Source organism: Sphaerodactylus townsendi, linkage group LG15 (genome assembly GCF_021028975.2).
Source record: "Sphaerodactylus townsendi isolate TG3544 linkage group LG15, MPM_Stown_v2.3, whole genome shotgun sequence".
NCBI classification, from domain to species: Eukaryota; Metazoa; Chordata; class Lepidosauria; order Squamata; family Sphaerodactylidae; genus Sphaerodactylus; species Sphaerodactylus townsendi.
Genome location: NC_059439.1, coordinates 23,799,867 through 23,815,156, shown reverse-complemented (window position 1 = coordinate 23,815,156; position 15,290 = coordinate 23,799,867). Strand labels below are relative to the sequence as shown.

The window sequence follows — 15,290 nt, the reverse complement described above, 5'->3', positions numbered from 1 at the left end:
GAGACTTGGGATGGGAGAAAACAGTTTTTGAGATAAAACAGCTGTGGTAAAACATTGTAGGAATCAGCATGATCAATTATCCCTGAACAAGACAGTTCACCTCTTCTTCCTATTAGGTATCCATAAGACACAGAAGAAGAGACTTCATATTTGCGAGTTGGAAAGATTTTGGTACTTAAAGAATATGGCAAACCATAGATAGGAGGAAGGCTCTGGTGGCAGAGAAGAGAGATATTGAGTTGGATCTGATTATTAGCTTCCCCCAAATTGCATCTGATTTCTATCTTCCACTAGCTCTTTCTTTAGAAGAGAAAGGGTTCTGTTGATACAGAAAACTGTCCTTCTTTAAAGAAAGTTCAGTGAATGCAACCAAATGTTTACAATTAATGTTTTGATCTAATAAATGTAACCTATTAATGAATCTTTGTTATCACTACAGAAAATATAATGGTGTACTATGGATGTTGGGAACCATTCACCTGTGTCTCAATTCATTTTTGAGCCGTTATCTGATATACACACTATCCAGATACTCCTCTTTTCGCTGGTGCTGTCATTGTACCTTTTGACCCTCATAGGAAATGTCTTCATCATCCTTGCTAGTTTGACAAACCCTGTTCTTCAATCTCCCATGTATTTCTTCCTTCGAAATTTATCATTCCTAGAGATTGGTTACACCTCCACTATAATCCCCAAAATGCTGTCCAACTTTCTGTCAGAGGACACCAGCATATCATTCATTGGCTGTGCCATACAGATGTATTTCTTTGGCTCTCTTGGAATTGCAGAGTGTTGTCTGCTGGCTGCGATGGCGTATGATCGCTATGTCGCAATATGCTGCCCTTTGCATTATTCTGTCATTATGAACCGGACAGTTTGCCTTCAGATCTCTGCAGCCTGCTGGCTTAGTGGAGCCTTGGTGGTTGTAGTGCCAGCAACATTAATATTCACTCTCCCCTTCTGTGGACCCAACAAGATCAAGCATTTCTTCTGCGATCTCCCTCCACTGCTCAGGTTGGCCTGTGCAGACACTTACAGAAGCGAAGTCATCATTTACACGGTGACCGTGATCTTCATCATGCTTCCCTTCCTGCTGATCTTGCTCTCCTACATCCGCATCCTCCATGCTATCCTGACGATGTCATTGACTAAACGCAGAAGCAAGTCGTTCTCCACTTGCTCTTCCCACATCACAGTGGTGACTCTTTTTTACGGTTCCGCTGTTCTCACCTATCTCAGACCCACATCAGCAAATTCTAGGGACACTGAAAAAGTGCTCTCGTTTTTTTACACTGTCGTGTGCCCTGTGTTGAATCCCTTAATCTACAGCCTCAGAAACAGAGAAATGAAGGATTCCCTGAAGAAACTGATGTCTGGAAGAGATATTTTTTAGAAAGTAGAAATATCTGCTTTGCCGATCCATCCAACCACAGTGTTGGCACAGTCCTCAACTGAGTTATGCTGTTCTAATTCCATCAAAGTCAATAGACATTGAAAAATGTAGTTCTACTTAGGATGGTCCTGTAAATCACTGTTACATTCAATGAATTTACATGATAAGTATATTCTGAATAAACAGGATTCAAATATAATGAATACATGCTTGACTGTGTCATACTTTTGCCAGATATTACATTTTTACTAATTGTTAAATATTTTATATTATATTTTATAATTTTTACTAAATATTTTACTCTGCGATTTTTGTATTTTGTTGGAGAATTTAACAAAAGTGATTGGTTAATTAGATAGATACTGCCCTGTGTATAATCATACACAAGCCTTGTTGCCCTAATTTATATATCTGCCAAGCCAAAGAGCACCCAATTTGCAGTTTAATAACTTAAAGTCATCAAATTCTTAAATTTAATAAGTGACAATTAATCTTTAAGCGATCTTCAGGTTTTGAAAGTCTGTTGTCTGTGTAATATATTCAATCCAAAAATTTTACATGGATCTTTGGGATACATTGTGGCAAAGATCTTTCTCCTTTTGTGAGTCTATACTACAAATAAATGTAGAAAGACAACTGCTAATTAGTTTCTGGCTTCAATTCAAGGTGCTGATTTGACCCTTAAAACCCTTTATAGTCCAGCACCTATACACTTGAAGGGGTATCTCTATATTTATCTCCTGACTATTGCATGAGGCACTGATTTCTTTCTTCAACTTTTTTTTTGCCAGCATGGTATAGTGATTAAGAGCAATGGACTCTCATGTAGAGAACTAGATTTGATTTCCCACTCCTCCACATGAGTGGTGTACTCTTGTGTGGAGAACTGGGTTTGATTTCCCTTTCTTTCACACATTCCTTCACTGCATTTGATTTCCTGCTCCTCTACAAGAAGCCTGACATTGGACCAAACACAGTTCTCTCAGAATTTTTTCAGCCTTGCCTCCTTCACAAGGTGTCCATTATGGGAAGGGAAAGGGAAGGGTATTTTAAACTGCTTTGAGACTCCTTAAAGGTAGAGAAAAGCGGGGTATAAAAACCAACTAATCTTCCTCTTCTTTAAGAGTGATTATGAGGCAGTGTGGTGCAGTGTTTAGAGTATCAGACTAGGATCTGGATACACTATTATATCTTTTATTCTATTCAATTCCCTACTTTACCATAACATTTGACTGGGTCATACATTGTCAAACTACTCTGTCTCATAGGCTCATTCCGCATATGCAGAATAATGCACTTTCAAACTGCTTTCAGTGCTCTTTGAAGCTGTGCGGAGTGGCAAAATCCACTTGCAAACAGTTGTGAAAGTGATTTGAAAATGCATTATTTTGCGTGTGCGGAAGGGGCCAGAGAGTTCTTATTGGGATACAGTGGAGAACAGAATGATGTAAGCTATTTTGCATCCCTATTGTGGAGAAAGGTGGGCTATAATTGAAGCAAATAATAAATATGGCTGAAGAGAACAGGTGGTAGGTGGGAAGAAGAGAAGAAAGAAGGGAAAGGTGAAGATATGGGGGCTGCTAGGAAAAGAGAAATAAGAAATAGTGTGGGGAGTGTAATACATGGGAAATGAGGTGTTTTGTGCTAGTCCTTGCAGGTATGCTCAGAGGCTGGAGCTGTACAGTTGGGTCACAGTTTTCTTGGACAGAGGGTACCATGAGAAGTGAAGAAGATTGGAGAGGGCAGACAATGGTAGATTGGCTGTTGTGTGGGAAGGGAAAATCAGTGGGAAAAGGTGAAAGGCTATTGGGACTTTCAAAGTAGGGAAAGGAAAAAAATAATAGTGAGGAATGAGGTGTCCCCCATAAGTCCTTGTGGGCCCCTCATTTCCCAAATGAAGTCAAATTCCATTTGTTGAAAAGTAACTGAAGTTCTTTCACTGGACAGAATCTGGGCAATTTCAACACTATGGTTCCAACTATAATAATGGCTAATACACAGCCTTTCATTGCAGGCCAAAGAAGAATAATATCAACAATAAACCTTATATAAAAGGTATACAAATACAAAGGTTTAAGATAAAAGGTATACAAATACAAAGGTTTAAGATAAAATATAAATTATTGATTGTGCATCACCTCCAGTAAAAATTGTGCAACCAATTCACAAGTTTCATTGTCAGAATTGTCCAGAAGAAAAGGAAGTCTACTTGATTCTTCCATTTCCTTACCTTTAGGTATCTCCTGGAAAGAATGTTGGAATATTTTGATCTGATATTAAAGCAGGACAGCAGCAAAGCAAAGCCGATGTGCCAATGCTCGCACTTTGTTGCTCACCAATGTAAGAGCATACCCTTCTTCGCTTTCATTTCCAAGTTGTTAAAATCTTACCACGCAATAAAGCGGAGGGGAAAACATTGAAGTTTTGCAAGTGTGAGGGCTCTTCCGGTACTTCGGATTAGTCAAAAAATACAAATAGGGAGCCATCCTGTTTTGATATAGGTGCATTGAAAGGTGTAAGGTGGAACAAGTTTTCATAGCAGCCCTGAAATACTAATCCACCGCTTTCCAACAATTTTTGTTTTAACAAGTTGTAGGATTCTGAACTAGATAGCTGGAAAAGCGAAATGAGATATACCAAGTGATTCAATCTTTCTTTCGATCAGAGAGAACCATGGATTAGCCTGAGTATCAGACAAAAGTAGGTGAATCCAGCGAAAAGCTCCTTCATCATGCGAGAAATGCAGGCTACTTTCAAATTTAAAAGCTCTCAACCAAGCCCTATAAACTAATGAATTTTGGCCCAGTTCTTAAACAGAGGGACGCATAATGGTACAATAATTTGGCAGGCCCATAATTTTAATGGAAAATTTGGATTGGACAGTATTCAAGGAGTCGCCAACTGCTGGGTTTTGTGATAGGTACTCCATAAAGCACCTGCGCTTCTATCTTAGAGTTAAAGATTTTTAGTGCTGCTGGGACAAGGGAGTGGCCCTTTCCATAGCAGAAGCCAGCAATGGCATCAACTGATGGCAGCACCGGCGTAATAGCAGCTTTTTTGTGGGGTAAATCCAGGAGAGGTTATAAGAAAGTCGTACCCAAGATATTTGTGCATTAGTTAACCTGCTACCCACTGGCACTTCATTAATCGCCCAGTTATGTTTTTTGCATTACGCAAAGATCAAAATCTTTAAGCCTTTTGATAATTGATGACTAGTCCGCGATCTGGTGCAGTACTGCCCACATCTATTCAGCAGTCGACTAAGTCCAACTTTTGAGCTAGATAGAAGCATGTTATAATCAGCATATAGAAGTATTGGAATATTCCTGGAGCCCAATTTAGGGGCATGGCTATTAATTTCCAATAAGGCTAATGGAAGGTCACCTAAAAAATAAATTGAAAAGGGTTGGCGCGAATACACAGCTCGTCTCTCACACCTTTTAAAGGTGGTTAGAATCCAGTCATGAGACCTTCACGTGAGCACTTAACTCTGCAGTTTGTGTTGGTATAAAGTTGCCTGACTAGAAAAAGAAGTTTATTGTCTATTCCTTTGTATAGCCAATTTATTCCAAAGACGTTTTCTAGAGACTGTGTCAAAAGCTGCTTTCAAATCAATGAAGGCAGCATAAATTTTGCTTCTTGGACTTGTGGAGTATTTATTAACCAAATGCGTAAGAAGCATAGCATGGTCTAACGTGGATTTCCCCCTCGTGAAGCCTATTTGCTCTGGGCCAATGATGTTCTGATGAATCATCTGGTGGGCCTGTAGTTTGGGTAGAAGTGTCTTAGCATATATTTTCCCTGTAATGACTGATGTCGTTCGTCATTGGGCGGAAGTTGGCAGGATCCGGCGGGTCACCTTATATATAAATAGGCAATAATGACTGCAGATAGCCATATTTAGGAAGGAGGCCTGAGTCATTGATTTAAGTGAATAGATTGGGCCAAAAAAGGTGCCCACCACTTCATATGCGACTTCAGTCTGTCTGGGGAAATTATGTCTGGGCCAGAGGCTTTACGGGGTTTCACCAGTTATTAGATCCATGATTTCCTGAGCTGTAAACAGGAGGCCATTTGGAATCATCTAATGATGGTGATGGACATAAATGCTACTGGTCTCTTCCTTTTGGAACAGCCAAGCAAAATGATCTATCCAAACCTCAGGGAGAATGTGGGAAGAAAACGCCCTCATTTTATTGGAGTCAAGTCTGTTTGTCAAGGCCCAAGTAAAAAAATCCGTCTTGAGCTCTATTGGAGATGGTGTTTTGATATAGTTTATCCCACTGATTCTAAGCGCATACTGAACCTGTTTCACTTTCAGTAAAGAATGAAGAGTAGTTTTATATTGAACTAGACGTTTAATATTAAAATTTCTAAATCTCTTGAATTGCTGGTAAGAGTAATGCACGAATTAGTCGTTTAATTCATGGCACTCTTTGTCAAACCAGGGGGCAACTCTAGTGCTGTATATATGGAGGTTTCTGCTTAACGGACTTTACAAGATACAGTCTGTGATATACTCTGATGAATGCTTCAAAATTGCCAATTGCCACACAAGGCTAACCTGCCTTATAAAAAAAGCACTTAAGAGATTACCTAGATGCTGAGAGAATTAATTAGCTCATTGGCGGTATGGGCCAAATGGGATGTCCAGAAAAGTTTAGGTAAATACTCTTTAGATGTATCCATAGGAACGTAAATCCCCTCTTCCTGATGGAGAACAAGGTTAAGAGAGAGGCAGATCTCCTAGTAGAAGGTCTCCCTATCTTAAAAGACTGGACTGAAGTTCTTAAGTTTGGTGACATAAAACAATAATCTATAACACTGTTCCCCAGCTGCATTCAACAAATGTGAAATTATTAGAACAGTCATATAGCATTTGTGACCATTTGAGCCATAACATGTTATGTTTGATAGTGAATCTGATCAGACTCCTAGCAGTGTAATTGGTCTGGGTATCCTCAGAATGATGCTCTGATGGAAGTAAGAGTGAATAGACATAATCGCTATCATCATAACCTTCTAATGCCCAAATATGAGGTTAGATTATTACCCACTCTCGCAGGATTGAAATCCTAACATAGTAATTTCAGTTGAAGGATATTTTAGTTCTAGATTCTCAACAAACGAGGATAATTCTTGCCACGTGGTCATCACTTAACGTTATTATTCGCACTTGTATGGATATATAATGATTAATGAATATCAGTGATGATTTGCCCCAATTAATCAGCAATGCTTGAATTAAGTGGGAGGGGGTTGATAGAATTTTTGCTGGCAGAGAGACAGAAATTAAAATGCAGAGGACCTCACTCAGAAGGACGGGTCGGGCCCATTGCATTTAATTGCTAGGGAGCAGAAGGCCCTGTAGCCCTCAAAATCTATGGGATGATATAGCCAAGTTTCCCTGTAAGAGAATTAGATCTGTTTTTCTCAGATATTTGAGAAAGTTTGGGTTCCCGCATTTATTCCTCCCACCCCGAGATATTCCAAGACAGAACCAAAAGATCAAAATTGTTTTTACATGGCGTCAGGTGGAAATAGGGGAATCCAGGGATGAAATTCGTTGGTGGTAGAGAATGCTGTATGCAGCCATTGAAGGATGTGTTCTCTTATGAGAGGCTGCATGCACAGCTGGAGGAATGCCACCAGCAGGACTCTTGGAGGAGGGACCTCAAGTATTCTGGACACTGTCAAGGTGAGGACTTCCAGCCGCTTGGTTGCCTCAGGGAGTTCCTCTTGGCCTCCTACATTCACAGGCTCTGTTCCTACTGTTTCAGCTTTGTGTCAGCAGCTATCCATTTCAGTCAATGTAGCAATGATAGTATTGTGGGAACTAGCAGTCTAGGAGTCAGTAGAGTCGGCTCTTAGCAGCAAGAGCACTCTGTTTGGCAGATAGATGCGTAACGTTGGCTAATACATATTACTAGAATCTTCTTGTTGGTGTACACCAAATCCTCATCCATATTGGTCAAAGAAGGTTGTAATAAATGACTTATTTTATTAGGGCATGGTGTTATTGCTACATCTCCTACCTGAGGTAATTCTACAACTGCCTCAGGTGCTTCTTGCCCATTAGCTAATTCAGTTAAAGAACCAAAAAAATCCTGTAAGTCCTTGTTTTAAAGCCAGGAGTTGATATTTGCCAATTCTGCTTGGATTGTGATGGATTTGGCCCATTGATTTCTACTAGTTCTTGTGCCCACTAATACTGCCTCTGGTTTTGCTTTCTGACCACTTGTGGATGTAGGCTTTCAACCTAGTTTCGGATCGATCAGCCCATTCGTAAGGTATATTGGAAGTTGAAGCAGCAGTGGGCCTCTATGCACTTTGGTCCAAAGTCGCAGCTCCCATAATTCGAGGAGTCTTGCTTGGATTTTCTTCTTTATGTTGGGTGTTTGCTTTTCTCCTGTATTAGTGGGTAGATCATTGCGCTACATATGTTCTTCTGTTTCTTTTTAGAGGTGAGGAACTGAGAATTCAGATACAATTGTGCTACCACTTGTCTCCAATCACTAAATAAATCTTGGGTTGGAAATAATTCCATTTCACAGCCATTCTGGGCTCCAGTTCCAATAAGATTGTTGACAGTTGTATTTTTAAACATTCTCACCACATGTATATCATATTTTTCTTGCAGATAGTCCTTAATTTTAAAAAGTCTGTTAGGAGTCATAGTTTGCGTGAAAGTAAGGGCAAGTCTTCTGTAGTAACCCATTTTGGGAAGCGTCTCAAATCTTAAAAGATATAAATCTGCTGGTTTGCAGTGCAATAAGGAGCAAAGTGATTGTCTAATCCGGAGGTTCCAACTGTATATTGATGGGGCTTGTTATGGAAAACACGGTCCACAAAACAGTTATGGAAAACACAGTCCAAATTTTCCAGAAACTTTCTACATATGCTAGGGTCTTTGCACAAGCAGAGGAATGAAGAATACCTGGTATGAGCATTCATGGTATATCACAAACCATTGTCTCACTTGCATGGGACATTATCCATTCAATTCCTGTCCAACATCAAATATAGGAAGGAAAGCTCTATGAGGCCATACAAGCACCTATACAAGCAGAACTGGTCCTCAATCTAGTTACATTTCTATGTACACACTGCTGGATTCACACCAATGTCATTTATTAGCAATTTCATTTTTCTTAATCTGACAAATAGTGCATATACGCCTTTCAACTATCCATAGTTAGGAATTCCCAGTGATAGAATCATGTGTGTGTGTGTGTGTGTATGTGTGTGTGTTTGTTGCTTTAGATTTGTGTGTGTTGTCATCCAACCCCCATGTATCATTAAGTGCTTAAACATCAAATTATGTTGAGGAATAAATAAATAATCCTCCAGCGGCAGATCTTGAAATGCACCAGGGACAAGAATCTGAACAGGCATTAAAAATGCAGCTTATTCTATCAAGTTCTCTTGGAGGCTTGAATACAAGTGTGAGTTGTTAAGGCCAAGACAAAACGATAACATTGAAATCTTGCCTTTCTGCATAGCTTGAACTGAGAACGTTCACTGTCTCATTGCGCAATCGGCCCCATGATTTGTAAGTATAATACCATGACACTCTGCTACCATTGGAAGAGATAAAATTCAGGTCTGTCTCCATAGTAGAAGTTCTGAATCGAATCACTCTTGAATTCAGTTGAATATACCCAAGGAAGGCTTTGGATGGCATATTTACTTTTAATGATCATTTGACTTCCATCCATTTTTTTCCTCTTTCACATAAGTAGCGTAAAAAGGGGAAATGACACTGGTGATACAATGAGGGGTGGAAAGACTGAATGTGGTGATTTATGTAAATTACAAGAGACAATCACAGCCTGGGTATAGTCTTTTTTTTCTAAGGAGCCTTTTAAGGCCCACTTGAGATCTAGAGATCAGTATCATGTCATCAGCATAAAGTAGGAGTAATACGGGCTTGTTTGAAAGAACTGGGCTGTGTGCATTAACGCCTGACAACACTTGTACCAAATCATTATTGAATAAGTTAAACAAGACTGGGGCCAATACACAGCCTTGCTTAACACCTGTCACGACGAGAATCTTAAGAGTTAGGTCTCCAGAGTTTGTACATTTTATCTGGCAGGTTGTGTTTGAATAGAGAGATTGAATAAGTAGTAATAATCTAACGTCGATCCCCATCTCTGTTAACTTAAGCCACAGCAAGTCTCTTACAACTGAATCAAAGGCACTTTTCAGGTCCAGAAAGGCAGCAAAGATCTTATATTGCCCCCTTGTTTTGTATTTTAATAACAGGAGGTTAAGGATCAGACAATGATCAAGTGTAGAGCAACCTTTTTAAAATCCTATTTGCTCGGGGTAAAGAATTTTTCCATCATTGATCCAGGTACATAGCCTATTTAACAAATGTTTGGCATAAAGTTTACCTGAGACAGATAAAAGGCTGATGGGTCTGTAATTAGCTGGTGACATATGGTCACCCTTTTTGAATATTGGTGTTATTATTGCATTTACCCAAGACCCCAGGACAATCACAGCCTGGGTATAGTCTAGGAGACAATGACCTTGTACTCTTGGATCACCCAAAAGGCTATGCTGAGGATCTTTGGACCTGCATGTACAAAAGGTACGTGAGTGTGGTACTATGAGGAAGAGATTGGATCCAAATATGAAGAAATAGCCCTTCAATTATACAGGTACTGGACTCTAAAATTCAAATCAGCATCTTGAATTGGAGCTACAAACCAACTGGTAAGTGGTACAGCTGATCAAATATTGCTGTGGTCAAAGGCAATTGCCTCATTTTTCACTACCTGATGGACATTGCTTTAATGCCATCTAGCCAGCATGGTGTAGTGGTTAAGAGCAGGTGTGTTATCATCTGGAGAACCGGATTTGGCTCCCTACTCTTCCACCTGAGTGGCACAGGCTTATCTGGTAAGATGTGTTTCTGCACTCCTACATTCCTGTAGGGTGACCCTGGGCTAGTCACAGTTGTTCGGAACTCTCTCAACCCCACCTACCTCACAAAGTGTCTGTTATGGGGAGAGGACGGGAAAGGAGCTTGTAAGTCACCTTGAGTCTCCTTACAGGAGAGAAAGGTGGGGTATAAATCCAAACTCTTCCTCTAGCTCTTCCTCTTCTTCTGGAGTCTGTTAGAAGGAAATGTAGCAGGGTGCAGCCTGAGCTCATCAAAACTTGGAAGCTAAGCAGTGTTGATATTTGTAAGGGAGACTACCAAAGGAGGCTGGAGAGGAAGGTACTGGCAAACCATCTCTGCTTTTCACTTGCCTTGAAAGCCACTTTCTGGCATTGCCATAATTCAGATGCAACTTGACAGGATTTTGAACCCACACAACACATATGCAGATAAGACACTAATCGTATACATGGAGGTTCAGCACCGAATCAGATTATGGTGTATGGAAGGGTTGAAACTGATGCTTTGACTTGTTTCAAGCAATTGTCATATCTCATTTCTGTTTTCTGTATTCTCCTCTTATTGTAAATAAACAGTGGACTGCTACAGCCCAGAATCATCGACACAATTTAACTTAACACAAAACATGTCTTTCCTTTACTGCTTTGCTGTCTGTCTCCCCTTTTCTCCCCCCTTCCTTTTGTTTACCTTTCCACATAACAGACTACTTTGCCCTTTCTCCACTCCTAATTCCCACTCTCTTCCCTAGGTCTTCCCTCCCATCTCACCTATCCTTTCCCGACATAACTCTAGCATGACTTCTATTGTTATTATAATTGCTTTCTTTATGGTTGTTCAAAAATTACGAATCAATTATACGACGTGGAAGAAACAAAAGATTGTCTGGGCCAAGCAGAACTAAAAACACGGCAGACTTTTAAAATAAAATGAGTAAAATCGTTTTAAAGTCATAACACTCTGTACGTCCTGACCAGGAAGACCCAAGCTAGCCCAATCTTGTCAGATCTCAGAAGCTAAGGAAGGCAGGTTCTGGTAAGTACTTGGAAGGAAGACCACTAAGAAAGTCCAGGGTCGCTCCACAAAGGCAGACAATGGCAAATTCCTCTGTCTCTTGTCTTGAAAACCCTGCAGGGTCACCATAAGTCAGCCCTAACTCGACAGGACTTTCCACCCCCAATCTCCCATATGATGGTCATTGTATAAAGAATTTCTAGAACCATATTATTATTATTATTATTATTATTATTATTATTATTATTATTATTATTATTATTATTATTATTATTATTATTATTATTATTATTATTATTCACATAACAACACAGCACAAGTGTCTGGAATTCATCTCTGAATATCGAGTCCTTCCCAAGGACCTAGGATATTAGAGGTATTTGCGTAGAATATGTGCAGTTCCTAGAAGTGCTGCTTTCTGCAGCATGTGGACTGATGTTCTGTATCCAAAGTTTAGGCTTTCCAGATAAGTTTTTCAAGATTTCTTGGGATTCCTCCTCCTAGAGCAATCAACGACTACTAGTGGGATTACTGTTGTTCTTTTACTTGCCACAATCGTTCAACTTCACTCCTCCTCCTCCTGTGGTGGTCCTTGTATTTTGTGATCTTTTCCAGCTCTTTTGTCCTTCTACCCTGCTGTCAACTGGCATGCAGTAACATCAGATGATCCAAACATGTTTCTTCTCTCTATCACTGTTATAGTCTGGGGTGTTGTGTGCCAGGTGTCTGTCTGTGCATTCCTAAAGTCCCAGAGTATTTTTTGCTTCTTTCATTTTCTAGTGTAGACTTCTCTGGCTTCAGCCTAATACCAGGTCTTGCTACAGGGCAGGCCATTACATTTTTTGCAAAGGTTCCAGTGCACCATTGCTGCTAGCCCTATTACAGTGTGACGTTCGAGATAGTCAGGTTGGGCTATTTTCTTACAGCAGCAGATGATGTGCTCCGCGGTTTCATCACACTCTTTGCAGAGACTGGCACTTTGGGTCATTGTAGGACTTTTTTGGATTACCATTGTGTCTTTATTGCAGATTTTGTCCTGTAATCAGCTTGCTCCTAGGTGGCAGCAAAAATCAGGCCTCTCAGTTTCCTTCTTTGTAAGAGTTCCCCTTCTGAGCCAAATTCCCATGTTTTCTTGCTGTCAACCTTCCCTTCAATGTTCTTAAAGTACTGCCCATGGAGTGGCTTGTTTAGCCACTGCTCCTTTCGTGTTTTAAACTGTTGGACTCTATACTCTTCTTTTGATTCTTTGGCTTTCAGCATCTCAGCCTTGTGGACTTCTTTCAATGCTGGCTCTTGACTTTCTTGGATGTATTCTTTCAGGCCTCTTTTCTCTTCCTCTACTGATTGCTTGACCTGGAGCAGTCCTCTTCCTCCTTCTGACCTTGCTAGGTAGAGTCTGTCTACATCACTTCTTGGATGCAGTGCTCGATTGATGGTCATTATTATTATTATTATTATTATTATTATTATTATTATTATTATTATTATTATTATTATTATTATTATTATTATTATTATTATTATTAAACCCATTACTGAGCCCGAAGGGCTCAGGGCGGTTTACAAAACAATCAACATTTGAATAGAGCAAATAGTTTCAATTAAACCAATAAATAAATTAAACATTAAAACACTAGCAGCAGTGATCTTCCACAATTAAAATAAATAGATGTTGTCCGGCATTAACCTCCTGGGAGGGGACAGGCCGATATTCAATCAGCAGATGACAAAGCTGTAAGGAGCAACAAAGAAGGGCGGACTCAGTGGCCAGAAATGTTTTATGTTAAGTTAAATTGTGTTGATGATTCTGGGCTATAGCAACCCATTGTTTATATGACATTCATCAATATTTTAATCTATTCAGGTGACCAGCCTCAGGCCCATGGAAAGCCAAAACAAAAGTAATGGGTTTATCATTCTGGGATATTCTGGCAGCCCGGAGATACAAGGTGTGTTTTTTGTGTTGTTCTTGACATTGTATGCTATGTCACTGCTGGGGAATGCTTTAATCAGTACAATCGTCTGGCTGGAACCTGCCCTTCATACCCCTATGTGCTGGTTCATTGCTAACTTATCACTGGTGGACCTCTGCTACACCTCCGTCACAGCCCCTCAGATGCTAGTGAACATCTTCTCAAAAGACAAAGCCATCTCCTTCTCGCGCTGTGCTGCCCAACTGTATTTTCTTCTCTCTCTGGGAACCACAGAGTGCTTCCTCCTTGCCGCCATGGCATATGACCGTTTCATGGCCATCTGCAACCCACTGCATTATGCATCCATCATGAGGAAGGACCTGTGTGCCTGGCTGGTGGCAGGGTCATGGACTAGCGGGATGGTACTTTCACTGGGACAAACCAGCCTGATATTTGCCCTTCCTTTTTGTGAGGACAACCAGATCAACTATTTCTTTTGTGATATCCCTCCACTCTTGAGTCTGGCATGTGGAGATACATCTATTAATGAAATCACTGTCTTCTTGGCTGGACTGCTAATTACTTTGATACCCGCTTTGTTAATACTAGGATCCTATATCCATATAAGTGCCACCATCCTGAAAATTGCAACGGCAAAGGGTAGGCAGAAGGCCTTTTCCACCTGCTCCTCACACCTCATTGTCATAATTCTGTTCTACGGATCTGCCAGTACTATGTACTTGAGACCCAGGTCCAGCTATGTTCTTGAAAATGACAAATTTATTGCACTGCTCTACTCCATTATCACCCCGGCCCTTAATCCTATCATCTACAGTTTGAGAAGTAAGGAGATCAATGGGGCATTGAAGAGAAGAGTGTTTTCAAAATGACTTCTTTTCAAGACCTAAGACAATGAAATGAAGTATGTGCAGGGATATTTCTGCTGTAACGTAATTGTGCCTGAACCCCATGAGGGCAGGGAAGGAGAATATGGAAAAAGCATGAGATCAGTGGGTTAGACCCAAAATTTAGTTTCCAACCAAATAAAGATGTTTGGCTAGCAGAAAAGGAAATGCATGTGATTTTTGGAGATTTCAACTTTTGGAGTGCAGCTTCCTGAAATGTTCTTCTGGTAGAATTCTCAAGAACAGTGTGGGGAATAAGTGGACGTTTTCAACAGAAATGTGGAATCAGTAAAAATTACTTTCTTCGGCCTCTGAAAGTGTAATTTTGGATCCAAGCTAATGTTAGTAGTGTTATGTGAAAATTTCAGAACAGAATCACAGTAGCAGTGAGAATATGTAAAAGACACTGGGGCCGTATCTGCACGGCCTTTTTACGACGGCCTGGGGGCGCCAAAAAAGGCGCCCCCAGGCCTGCGTTAAGCACGAAGCGCCGCTGCTGCAGCGCGGCAGCGGCGACCTGAGAATCACTTCCCCTCCCCCCCAGAGCGGCGTCGGCCGCCCTAAACAGCAACGCTTTAAAGAAGGTTGTTGTTGGGGAGAATGCGTCTTCCTACCAATGAAGCCTTGGTGCGAACAGCGCCGAGAAAAGTGGCACTCCATCCCCCGCCCCACTTACTGTGTCTTCCCTGCATTAGCCTGGCAGGGCATCGCAGCCCCACTTGCATGGCCTCCGACCTCCAGGGGTCCGAGGGCAGCGTGGGCGAAGACTGCTACGCCCCGCTGGCGACGAGCGAGACATGGTAAGTGGGGCGGGGGAGGGTGCAGAGGCGGCTCCGTGCGGAGCCGCCTGCCTTCTGCCGGCCTCCCTGTTGCCTGCTCGCATATCGCGGCACGTCGCGAGCAGGCTCCACTCGCCGGCGAAACTCTCGCCGGCGTGGGGGCGCGAGGTGGCCGTGCAGAAACGGCCTGGGTAAAGAGATAACTCAGGGCCTTTCCCCACTCACCTTATGCTGCGCGCTACTCTCCTCAAGTAGCGTGGGGTCCCGTGGCACTCCCCACTACAGGGGCGGCAACAACGCAGCCACCCCGAAGCTGCCGCTCTTGTGCCCCCTCCGCATGCGTCATTCCTGGCGCTCTTCAAAACGGCGCCGTGG

At 41.4% G+C, this 15,290-nt stretch overlaps 2 protein-coding genes across 2 annotated transcripts; both read left to right on the top strand.

Annotated features, from left to right (window-relative positions):
- Window positions 1-374: 374 nt before the first annotated feature.
- On the top strand, window positions 375-1,393 carry LOC125444214 (olfactory receptor 10A4-like). Its single transcript, XM_048516647.1, has one exon. The coding sequence runs from the start codon at window positions 458-460 to the stop codon at window positions 1,391-1,393; it is 936 nt and encodes a 311-aa protein (XP_048372604.1). The 5' UTR covers window positions 375-457.
- An 11,807-nt stretch (window positions 1,394-13,200) lies between these two features.
- LOC125444990 (olfactory receptor 10A7-like) lies at window positions 13,201-14,121 on the top strand. Its single transcript, XM_048517801.1, has one exon. It carries the CDS (start codon window positions 13,201-13,203, stop codon window positions 14,119-14,121), a length of 921 nt encoding a protein of 306 aa, XP_048373758.1.
- Window positions 14,122-15,290: the final 1,169 nt, after the last annotated feature.